Genomic DNA, 11769 nt, shown 5'->3' on the forward strand with positions numbered 1-11769 from the left:
GGCATGCGGCCTGGATTAGATGGGGACTGGATGGAGGCAACGTGCCCAGCTTGGAGATCGCTGCCATAGTCCAGGTGTGAGCTCACACAGGCCCGATTTAGGTTCCGGTCGGAAGTCTGCTATTGTGAAGGACGAGGGTATACTTTTCAAAGAGGAAGAGGAACTAGTTTGAAAGGAAAGGTGATTATTGGAGAGTGGGGGTGGGGTGCGGATGTTGGATCATCCCAGTAGAAGTTGCCAGCACTGGGTTGAGAGTGTGGCCCTAGTGCTCACACCTGCATACTGGAGCGTGGGCCAAGTTTGCCTTTGTACTGACTTTCTAGGCATGGGAAAGAGAAGCATGCTGTTTGGAAAACTTTTTTTTTTTTTAATTTTCTTTCTCACTAGTCATTGTCTTCCTAAGGAAGCAGAGACCTGGGTTTCTTTTTATTTATTTTATTTTTTAAATATTTTTATTGATTTCAGAGCGGAAGGGAGAGGGAGAGAGACAGAAACATCGATGATGAGAGAGAATCATTGATCTGTTGCTGGCGGCCTTCTGCACGGTCCTCAGTGGGGATTGAGCCCATAGCCTGGGCATTTGCCCTGACCGGGAATCGAACCAGCTATCAAATGAGCTCAATCAACTGAGCCACACCGGCTCTGGGTTTCTTTTCAAATAAGGATACGGAGGGCCTTATAGATGGAAGGTTCTGGTAGTGACTCCTAGGAAATTACTAGCAATGCTCTCAATGTCAAATAAATTTTTGGTGATGGTTAAAGAAACTCTGCAGGGAACAGTGGTTTATCTAAGTTCATATTCTCAATCCCTTTATTCTCAGACATGGCTCAGACAGTCTGGTTGCTTTGACTTGGTTTTCTACATCTATTGCATCGGTAATGTCTTCGAAGAAGATGATGGATGTGCTTCTGTGGATGCAATTAATATTACTCTTATTATTTAACCTCTTATGGTAAAAAGTAGTTGTGTTTATTATTATAAATACCCTGGATTGGAACCCTAATTTAGCCAAACTATTTGGATGGTTTATCTCAGGCGATAATGCACACCCCCCTTTTTAAAGTCATGCACACTGAGCCAATTTTTAGTGGTTATAAGTGGGGAGGTCTTCCTTCCTGTGGAATTAGCGGTAGCTGAGGATTTGAGTCTGTACCATCTTGCAATCCACTAATGTGATATTTACCGAGGAGGCATCAGTCTGGAGAAAGGTAGTCAATATAAATCAGTGTTGACAAAGTGTGATTAACTCTGAAATATTTCATCAATGCCGCGGTCCCAGGCAGCCTCTATGCTAATTACTAGTCTCTGTGCCTAGTTTCAGGGGACTCGGACCGACCCTGGGCACAGCAGACACGGAGCAGCAAAATTGCAATTATGCTCAGACCGTCTCTGATGACAATTTATGCATTTGGTGTGATGACCTCCCCCTTCCCCAGAGGGCAATAAACAGGATGCATTTTCATTAAGATACTAATGCACTTAATCACCAGGGGAAAGGGTTAGGAAGGAGCGGGAGACCTTCCAGGGCCGTGGGATGGAGCTGATGGGGAGAGAGGCTTTATTCTAAAGGCAGCTTCTTGGCAAAGCTGGAGGCAGGCCCGGGGTGCCTCCCACACGCCGTCAGTGTCACTCATTGAAAAAACCAATTCCAGCTGAAGTTTGGATCTTCTTCCGGCTACATACCATGTGGAATGTGTCAGTACTACCACTGAATGTAAACTCGAATGATAAAAACACAATTTCACCGCAGTGTGTTCTTACCCCTAACACTTTCATGGGGCTGAGGGGTTTGCATCTCCTTCTGCAAGTGGTGTAACGAGGGCGAGGAGGATGGTGATGATGAAGATGAGGATACTGTTTACCGTTAAGAAGCATTTACCAAGCACTGAGTTGTTTTGTAAGACTGTGGTTGAGGTCACAGCAAGAATCAGGGAATGTCGGGCATGGCTGCCATCTAGGATCTTCCTGCAAAGTCCCAGATGAGCCCACCAATTATTGTCCACAATGAAGTTCATGTCAAAAAGGCAATATGCCTGCCTGGCCGATGTGGCTCAGTGGTTGAGTGTCATCCCAGGAAGTACGAGGTTGCCAGTTCCATTCCCGGTCAGGACACATACCTGGGTTGCGGTTCCATCCCCTGTAGGGAGTGTGCAGGAGGCAGCCGATCAGCGATGTTTCTCATTGATGTTTCTCTCCCTCTCCCTCTCCCTTCCATTCTGTCTAAACATCAATAAAAACATATTGGAAAAAAAAAGACAATATGCCTGATGCATCCCAGCATTAGTCACCTAAAGAAACCCAGACTTAGCTAAAGACCATACATGCATGCCCCACGGACACCACTAGTTTGGTGAAGGCCTAGGAAGGCGGAGAAAGGGATGGATGGAGGGAGATGGGCAAAGGGTGGGGACGAGGGAACAGCTGCAATGATGTCAGCATTAAAATTTTTTGATAAAAAAAGAGAAATCCAGGCTTGACGATACAAGAAGATAGTTGTGATGCTTGAGGTTTCATAGAAATAATCTGCTTCAAAATGTCTTTGGATCCTGCGATCCCGGAAGACTGGGTCTTGGCCCGGGTGAGCTAAGCATCAAGTGAAAGGCTCATTCTGAACAGGAAGTTTTGAAGAGCTTCACCAGATAGCTTCTCGGTGCTCAACTTGTCTTCAGTGGTTGTCACAGAGCATCCAGCCTCGTGACACTTGTCACATCCTCGTGCCTATTGTTTAATTTTGCGGGAAGGGGACAGGAGTCAGCCACTGCCTGGGGACGCTCACATTCCCTGGGTCTTGCCCATCTGACGGCTTGTTTCCTCCCGACCCTGTGTTTCAGGGAACATAGAGTACAGCTGTCCTGCTACGAACGAATGTGAAATCACGAAGCGCCGGCGTAAATCCTGCCAAGCCTGCCGCTTCATGAAGTGCTTGAAAGTGGGCATGCTGAAGGAAGGTAAGGCCCCTGGGCCGCAGCCCTGCGCTTCCGGCTGGGAATGGGAGGTGGTGGCGGGGGGCACAAGGAATTGTCATAATGCGAGAGAAGCCAGGAATAGGTGGGGGTCACAGTAAGTGCCCCGAATCTGAGGGCGGAGCGCCTCTTCTTTATCTGACCCCTCTGCTACCTCGTGGCTAGCTGCTGACATCGACAGGAAGGGACAAGGTAGGGCATACCTGTTGTTCGGCTCAACCCACCAGGTAGGTTTGGGCAATTCCGGTTTTCTTCATCCTTACAATTTCCAGAAGGCGGAAGATGGAGAGCAACCAGGAGGCGACTGTTACTGTCTTTCTGCATTTCTTCTTTATCAGGTTCGCAGAGAGATTTTTCCCATCTTTATTGAGCTAGGATTGACAGAGTATATATTTAATGTGCCCAAGTTGCTGTTTTGATATACATGTATTTTGTAAAATAATTGCTATCATGTAGCTAATTAACATATCCATCACTTCATGTAGCTACCATGTTCTTCTTGCTTAATTAATCTTAGATTTAAAGCACGGTGTTTTGTCTTCTAATCTTATCTTTTGGATTGATTTTCTATTATGAAGAACTTGCAATCATGACATTGACATCGTTGCTCTCAGTTGGGGAGAAGAGCAACATACACAAGATAATAACCGTGTGAGTGTGTACTCTGCTCTGAACACACTGACTAAGCTCGCACAGCCGGGAACTGTAAGCAAATTGTCAGATTCTAGAATTCGCTCAACTCCCACCCATATCAAAGGTCCTGAAATATTTGTGTATCTCAGCGTATCTGTGAAACTAACATTCTAGCTCAGAGAAAATTTGTGTGGGTGTTTTTTTAATTTGAAAACCCTAGATTTAGCTGTGTGGGTTTTTTTTTTTTTTAATGTATCTTTGTGCATAGGGGTGCCTTTATAAATGCACATGTTACATACCGCCTTTGCGTTATACTATCTCCTTCCCTTCAGAAAATTTGTCAGAATTTAAACTAAATATGGTAGCTTTATAAAGGAACAAAATGAAAGCGTTGTCATTGACAGTTGAGAGAAAATGAGGTAAAGTAAATATTTAAATGTACAGCTTCTGCGAAGTCAGAGACTGCCTCATTAGGGTTGGCTCTGTGAGTTTGTCTGTTGTGTTGTTACTGGCGATCACTGGCTTTTTAACCTCCACATTTAAAGATCCACGTGTGTTCCCAAGAATGAACCAGAGCTTCACTCGGCGTGACATTGCCCACCTCATCACTTTTCCTGGTTTGTTCTTATTCCACGAGTTTTCCCAGGAGCAGTGTGATAGGACAATGAGTAGATCAGATCATTTGGGGCGGGGGGGTGGAATTCACACCATGTTTCTCTGTGGTTTGTCCACTGAGAATGAATTCCTTCCTTGATAGGAACAGAAAAAAGCTTAATGAAGAGTCGGGAGCTAAGAAGTCATTGTTTTCAAAGAGCAAGTCCATTTTTAAAAGTGCTATGGAAGTAATACATGAATTAACAGCTTTTGAGTTGATGTGTCCTAGATATTGATTTTATTTTCACAATCTGGAGCATACAGGAATACACCTCCATTTCCAGATGGATAGAAATGTTCTGATCAGTTTGATGTTACTGCTGCGATTTACACGACTGTGTGTCCTTCCAGATATGAGAAGGATAGAAAACAATATTTTTCCCCCGAATACTTTTACCTTCTTGTGGTTCTTAAGCAGGAGCCATCTTGAAAGGTGCTTAGAGCGACTCAAGAGCTGTGAATTGTGTCTAATTAAATGTTGTTGGTGAAAGGCAATGGGTGTGGTGCTTTTGTAATATTCACGCCTCTTCAGATCGAGCCTGTACAGGGTCTCTCTTCAAGGAAATGGCTGCTGTGGCTGATCTACTCATGTAGTAATTCATTTTCCTCTATGCCCTTATGCCTACTTTGATGGGCAAATACCAGTTCTCTAAGGCCCTTCCCCCAAAGAGAGAGGATGGAATGGTTATGAGCAAATACGGAACGCTCTTTTATTTTTGTATTGAAAACAAAATGCAGTGACAAATGGCAATCCGTCCGGCATAGAAATGTACAATTCTGCATGGCCATCGCCTTGGCTGCAGACCGGCCCCCTCCGCCTGGGGAGAATGATCCCCTCTTAAGTGTGTCTTTATGGATGGAGAGGGAGTTGAGTCCCAGGCAGTGTGTCAGGGATCAGGATGTAGTAAATCTATTCAAATGTAAACCTGTTCAATTCAATTACCAGCCCCTAATAAAATTTGCTGCTACAACCCCCGTGTTGACCACGGCGGTCCACGCAGGCTGGTGGCTCAGCGGGTCTGGAAATTGACAGACACAATCTATTTAAACAAAAAACAACAACATTAGTTCTCAAATCTGAAATGAAATCAGGTTTCCACAGCTCTGATGGGGACCTTCTTTCCTTTAACAGGTATTTTCTTTAGTCAACTAGCCAAATGCATCTCAGATAACGCCTTCCTGAGGGAAATGAAGTTTCTTTCCAAAGGGCGATTTATAGAAAAATGAGACTTTCACTGTTGGAAAATAATAATCCTTTATTGATTGCCATTTCCTTTTTTCTTTTGTTTTGTTGTTAATCCTCACCGGAGGATATTTTTCCATTGATTTTTAGAGAGAGGGAAAGACGGAGAGAAACATCGATGTGAGAGAAACACATTGATTGGTTCCCTCCTGCAGGAGCCTGGGCCAGACCCCAGACCAGGGAGGAACCTGCAACCGAGGTACCTGCCCTTGACTGGAATAGAACCCAGGACCCTTTGCTCCTCAGGCCGAAGCTCTATCCACTGAGCCAAACCAGCCAGGGTTTGATCACAATTTCTGTAAAGACCTGGGTTGCAAAAGGGGAGTGATGGCTCAGGGAGTGACCAATTCCAGTTATGTTTATTGCATATAATCAAATTCCTACCAGATATGCCTTCTCATGAGCCGCACCAGAAGAGTATCTGAATGGATGCCATTTGATTTTAAAGTTAGAATTTTTGAATGAAAAAACTGTTACTAGTTGAAGCCATGAAACAGATGTGTGGAGAAACAACAAAAAACCGCAATATAACAAAACTCCAAGAAGTACACTTAAAAAATGATAGTTTCTGCAAATCTGAGTGGTTACACCATTCCTCATCCCGAAGAATTCTCCTTTTTTTTTTTTTCCCTCTGGTCTCAGGCCCACTTTGCTGGTAAGCCTCAGGAATGATGGGCCAGCATGCTGTTTACGGCATCATCCCATACTGTATGTCAGAGAAAGCCCATCTGTTACAAGATATCTGGTCTCCACATTCGCCTTTCATTTTTTGCAGGTATTGTGTATTTGAAGGGGGAAAACAAAACCTCCTCAAGGTGCACCCATAAATCTGGGCAAGATTTATTTTTATTTTGATCCTTCTCCTTGGGTACTTAAAGATGACTGCAGGGCCTACGCGTTCAGTGTTCTCTCTGTCGGTGGCAAAGAGAGACATTTTATGAAAGCAGTAATTATTTTGCTTAGGTACAGAATTCACTGATCAAAGGATGAAGGGTGTTTTGCTGTTTATTGCTGTGATGGGTTTCACCTTGGCAACTCAATTATTAATTTTTATTTTTGGACTCTTGCAAATGAGAGCAAGACACCCACCTTTATGCACAGTATGGCATGCTTGCCTATTGAAGTGCAGAGGACCAGTTTAGCTATGTCATGGGGAAAAGTGGGCTTTTATACTTTGCCTTAAAAAAAGGGAGGGGTTCTTTAACCTTTCTTTGTTAAATTTATTTTATTTTTTGGTAATCCTCACCCAGGATATTTTTCCATTGATTATTTTTAGAGAGAGTGGATAGGAGGGCGAGGGACAGAGAGAAACATCAATGTGAGAGGGAGAAACATCAATTAGTTGCCTCCCGCATGGGCCCTGGGGATTGCCTGCAACTGAGGTATGTGCCCTTGACCAGAATCAAATTTGGGACCCTTCAGTTCTCAGGCCATTGCTCTATCCACTGAGCCAAACCAGCTAGGATTTAACCTTTCTAATCTTTAGTGTCATCATCAGTAAAATGATGGTAGCAATAGTAGTGTTTGCCAATAAAGTGTTGTGTCTAGTAAGATACCATAGGTTAAGTGCTTGTCCCCCAGTGTGGCTCAGGTTAAGGATCAGATCAACATTAGCTGTTGTTGCTGGACACAGTCAGGGTCAAGTTTTAGACTCAAGTCCTGGCAAAATATTACTGGATTTTCCGATGGTACCAAAAGGGTATGCACCGCGTAGGAATCATGCTTCGGATTTTGAATGTTGATCCTTTCCCAGGCAAGCAATGGACAGTAGGATGCTTTCTTGTGATGCTGGGCAGCGGCCCTGAGCTCAGCTCCTGGTGAGCCCCGTGATGACCAGGGCCAGCCAGGACACCCTGCAGTGTAGCCAGTGTGTTGGGTGATTCTGCTCGACGGGGGGCTGATGGAAGTGTTCTGAGCGCATGTCAGGTGGGTTAGGCCAGCTCCGATGATAAGTCGGGTAGATTGTTACTTTCAAGTTCACCTGGGTGCATCAGGAGGCAGCCACATCCTTCCTGGAAGAGCATCCTTAGTGCATGAGATAGCACGGCTTTATTCATGTCGCTGCCATGACATCTCCCCAATCAGTTGTCTCGAACCCCCAGGACATAAAGAAAAAATGATCCCAGGACTGTTTTTGCTGCCTTCACAGCTTGCGTCTTGATTTATATACGGCAGCGGGGACTCCAGTCCTCTGGGTTCGCCCTTATCAGCAGGCCAGCAAAGAGCAACTTCCCGGTCTAATTGCCCTTCTGTTTATACCTTCCATTTTAATAAAATGTTCATGTAAAGGGTGTAGCATTTTCCAGGTAGGTTCTCTTTAAAAAGAAAAAAAAAATGAAGCGACTCCAGTCATTTAGTAGCAAGCAGCTGTGTTTTTGCTTACTTAAAGAACCAGCTTAGCAAATGCATCCGAACAAAATCTCTTTTGTACAAACTCCCGAAGAAGACATTGCCAAGGTGAATTCTTTTTCTCTTCCCCTGAAGTCTAATATCATTATGTTGCCAAGTCGAAAACAGAAATTATCGGTAGGGAAATTCGGGTTCTCACCGCCTTCAAAAAGCAAAACAAAGAGAAGGAGGAAGCTTTAATGGTATTCAAGGGAAATATTTCTGTGTTAGATGACAGGTAATAGAACCGCGTTGACCTCCCTGGTATTTCTTGCACTCTCTGTTGTAATATTATCCTAAGAAGCTCCCTCATTAATGCAGAGTGTTAGACAAAACTCCCAAGTTATCAGATCAGCAGCAGCAAAGAGTGCCTTTTTGTGAGCTGTCTTGACACTGAGCCATTGGGGAGTGTGTGTAAGGTGCCACAAAAAAAGTTATTTCAAGTAGATACACCAGTCGGTGATTTTGTTGTTGTTGTTCATGCTTCGTTTGTTAAAATATATTTTTATTGATTCCAGCGAGGAAAGGAAAGAGAGAGAGATGGAAACATCAATGATGGGAATCACAGATCAGCTGCCTCCTGCACGCCCCCTACACCGGGGATCGAGCCCGCAACCCGGGCATGTGCCCTGACCGGGAATCAAACCATGACCTTCTAGTTCATAGATTAACACTCAACAGCTGAGCCAGGCCGGCCAAGTTGTTCATGCTTTGTTGATATGAAATGTCTCGAAATGAATAGCAAAGATTTTGCAGGTAAAAGTCATAGCCTACTTTTGAGAGCTTCATATCTTCATATGCATTAGGCTGTGTAGTGTGCGCTTTGGTTGGGATTTTATTTTTTTGTTCTAAGCCTTGCAGTGACCCCTGGAGCGGGCATTTCCCCACTGCACAGAGGGAATGGAAGTGAGAGATTACTACTTGCAGCCAATTGATGTTTCTCTCTCATCATTGATGCTTCTATCTCTCTATTCCTCTTTCTCTAAAATCAATAAAAACTTTGAATAAAGTGCCTTCAGAACATACTCCTTATAAGTTTTGCCTCTGACCCTGTACCTCAGTGATTTTGAGGCTACTAGGCCCATGGTTGGCAAACCGCGGCTCTCGAGCCACATGCGGCTCTTTGGCCCCTTCAGTGTGGCTCATTCGCAGAAGTCAATATTTTGTCGAAGAGCCGGTATTTTATGGAAGAGCCACGCTCAAGGGGCCAAAGAGCCGCATGTGGCTCAAAAGCCACGGTTTGCCAAGCCGCAGTTTGCCGACCACTGGGCTGGGCCATCAGGTATCACTGGGGGATGATAGTCTTACCGATTTTATGAATGGGGAAAATCAAAGCACTGATATTTTAAAGACGGGTCCATGCTTCTGCATCTGATCCATGTGGGTCTTGGGCCATCGCATGCTCCCTGTGTGCGTCTGGTTCTCTGAAGCAATTGTGCAGGCACATATTCTCCAAAACCAGCAATCCCATTAGAAATGAAGTGGGCTGTCTCATGCAAACTCACCAAAGAGAGCCCCACAGATTATTGGAGCAGAATACATCTCCCTTCGCTGCATGTGTGCGAGAGAGGACAGCAAGATGGCAATTATGAGAAGCTGTTCTTCCAGCCCCTTCCCCCTGCTTTCCTTGGAACACTATTAAAAGTTAATCATTTATGTCATTGTCCCCATGTGTCATTTCCATTTGTGAACTTGAAATAGGGAGCCGGCAGTTATCTAGTTCGCTACACATTTTTATTCCTTTTGGATTAGAAAGTCCCCAATGGATTTCGCCCCCAGGATGGGGAAAAGCTGCCTCACCATTTGCTCATGTACTGAGAGTCCCGTGACACCCCGGTGAGTGATGGGGGGAGGGGCTCCCCAGCCACAGAGGACTCGGATGTGGAATTTTCCCCACCGGCCTCCAGATAACAGATTTTTGCTCCTCTTCACGCATGCACATGTATATCAATGTGGCACTGATGATGGGACTTACATTTAATGTAAGGGAATCCTGGTAGACATGTGAATAAGGCTCATTGAATGCAGTGCTTCGTGATTGTATTTCATGTGGGCACCATTCCTAATTGTTAGTTACCCTTTGTGTTAAGACAGCTCCCTCCATGTTTCGTCAGGTGTCTTTGATGGCTTTGCTCATTCCTAAGTCGCCCTCAAATGAAAGCTGAAATCAAGCGCTGGTCATTTTTGAAGAGGCCGTTCTGTACTTTTGTGTCTCTCTCGCTTAGTAGGTTATGGAGCCACCAACCAGTTTCCCCGAGGCAAGCTGTCTGCAAAGGAACAAGCCAGCTGGCTTGGCCAAGGTTGATCAATGATGGGAAGCAGGCTGGGTTCCAGGTCCACAAAATCCACTCAGTGGAGAGTAGGTCAGCGGCTTCCCCAAAGCCAATTAGCTGGCAGAAGTCGGCGTGCCCAGTGCTCGCCAAATTCCCCGGGCCTGCTGGCTCTGGTGGGGAGTCCATCGTTGGGCTTCCTGGCGAACCGGCCTTCAGTGAATGGCAGATTGTGCTGTGTGAGAGCCAGTGTGGCTCTGTGGCCACTGGAGCAGATCTCAGGGACCTGCCACGCCCACTCAGCCGTGGTACCCAGGTGGACTGCACAGCCCAGGTACAATGGCAGGGATGGAGGGAAGCTCTGGTGCGATGACTTTCAGCCCATTTTCCACATCACAGATCTGTTACCTGACATCACTGAGCCACACCATTGAAAGAGCACAGCGTGGAGATGTTTTGGGGAAGCCAAGCATTAGAGACCTTTGCCAGGGGGTGGTGGGATCTTTGCTATTGTAAAGCCCCAGTTGTAACAAGCTCTTATTTTATAGGTGACTGTGGTGAGCAAAGGGGGACCCAGGGCAAAACCCAAATGGAGGGTTTCTTAGCAGTGGCTCGTTGGCTAACCTGTCTGTCCAAGGATTAAGTGAATCCACGATCAGAATCCCTTTCCTGTTTTCTTCAACTATTCATTTTCAACTATGACGTCTTTTCTACAGAGGCTGTGTAATCATAATAACATTAAGATGCCTGGATTACCTTACTCGAGTGTTTAGGTATATTGGGGATGTGGGGAATTTACGGAGTAGCATATATAACAATGAGATCATGCACGTCTCCTGGTTGAACTCAGAATGTGTGTGTGCCTAGATCTGAACTAATTTCCAGCTCGGGTTCAACCCTTGGGAAGTTCAGTCCATTGTCCCTGGCCAGCCTCTCAGTTCTCAGCTCCCATGTCTTCCTGGAAGCCACCTGAGCCTCAGCTAGTGGCTTCTCCCTGGACTGTCCAATGAATGTCCCCCAACAAAACGTCTCCCTCACATATCACTTTTATAGGGCCACACACCTTCCTCTTCCTCCCATTCCCCTTCTCCCCTTTAAAAAAAAAGAACACAAAAAACTTTTTTTTTTTGTTTTAAAATTTCTTCTTAAAGCAAAGTTGCTTCCCAACTGTATCCAAGAGGCCACTTGGTGATTCCCAAGCTCGCAACCTCCAAAATTACCCTTCCCTGGCCCTCTCCCAGCCACTCACCTCTCTGTTCTCCCTGACATTCATCTCCAGGACTGTAATTCTCCTCAGTGTCAACATTATCATCATCATTAGAATATGTGAAGCCAATTAAATGGCAATTACTCTGACCTTAGCCAGTCTTAGGTTATTATCAATTCCTACATAATTTGGAAATATTGGGAAGGAAAGTGGATTCTTGCCTCCAGGCCTAACCTGTGTAAATATTTCTATGTATTGTTCCAGAAATACACCCCGATCTTCTTTCCCCCCATTGATTTCTAGAGAGCGGGAGGGAGGGAGGAGAGGGGAGAGAGAGAGAGAGAGAGCAACATCGATGTGAGAGAGACATAAATAATGGAAACTTGGCTTCCAGCCTCACATTTCTTTCA

General features: G+C 45.2%; 1 protein-coding gene across 9 annotated transcripts in view; it reads left to right on the plus strand.

The window, feature by feature from the left end:
• The window catches only part of ESRRG (estrogen related receptor gamma), a 458818-nt gene that overhangs the window by 338348 nt on the left and 108701 nt on the right, over positions 1 to 11769 (plus strand). For all 9 annotated transcript variants that reach the window (XM_015562376.1, XM_006761285.2, XM_006761286.2 and 6 more), the window contains one exon: positions 2833 to 2949. In XM_015562376.1, coding sequence (XP_015417862.1) covers positions 2833 to 2949 — 117 coding nt within the window. The remainder of the gene's footprint in view (positions 1 to 2832; positions 2950 to 11769) is intronic.

This window comes from Myotis davidii, unplaced genomic scaffold, assembly GCF_000327345.1.
Source record: "Myotis davidii unplaced genomic scaffold, ASM32734v1 scaffold174, whole genome shotgun sequence".
NCBI lineage: Eukaryota > Metazoa > Chordata > Mammalia > Chiroptera > Vespertilionidae > Myotis > Myotis davidii.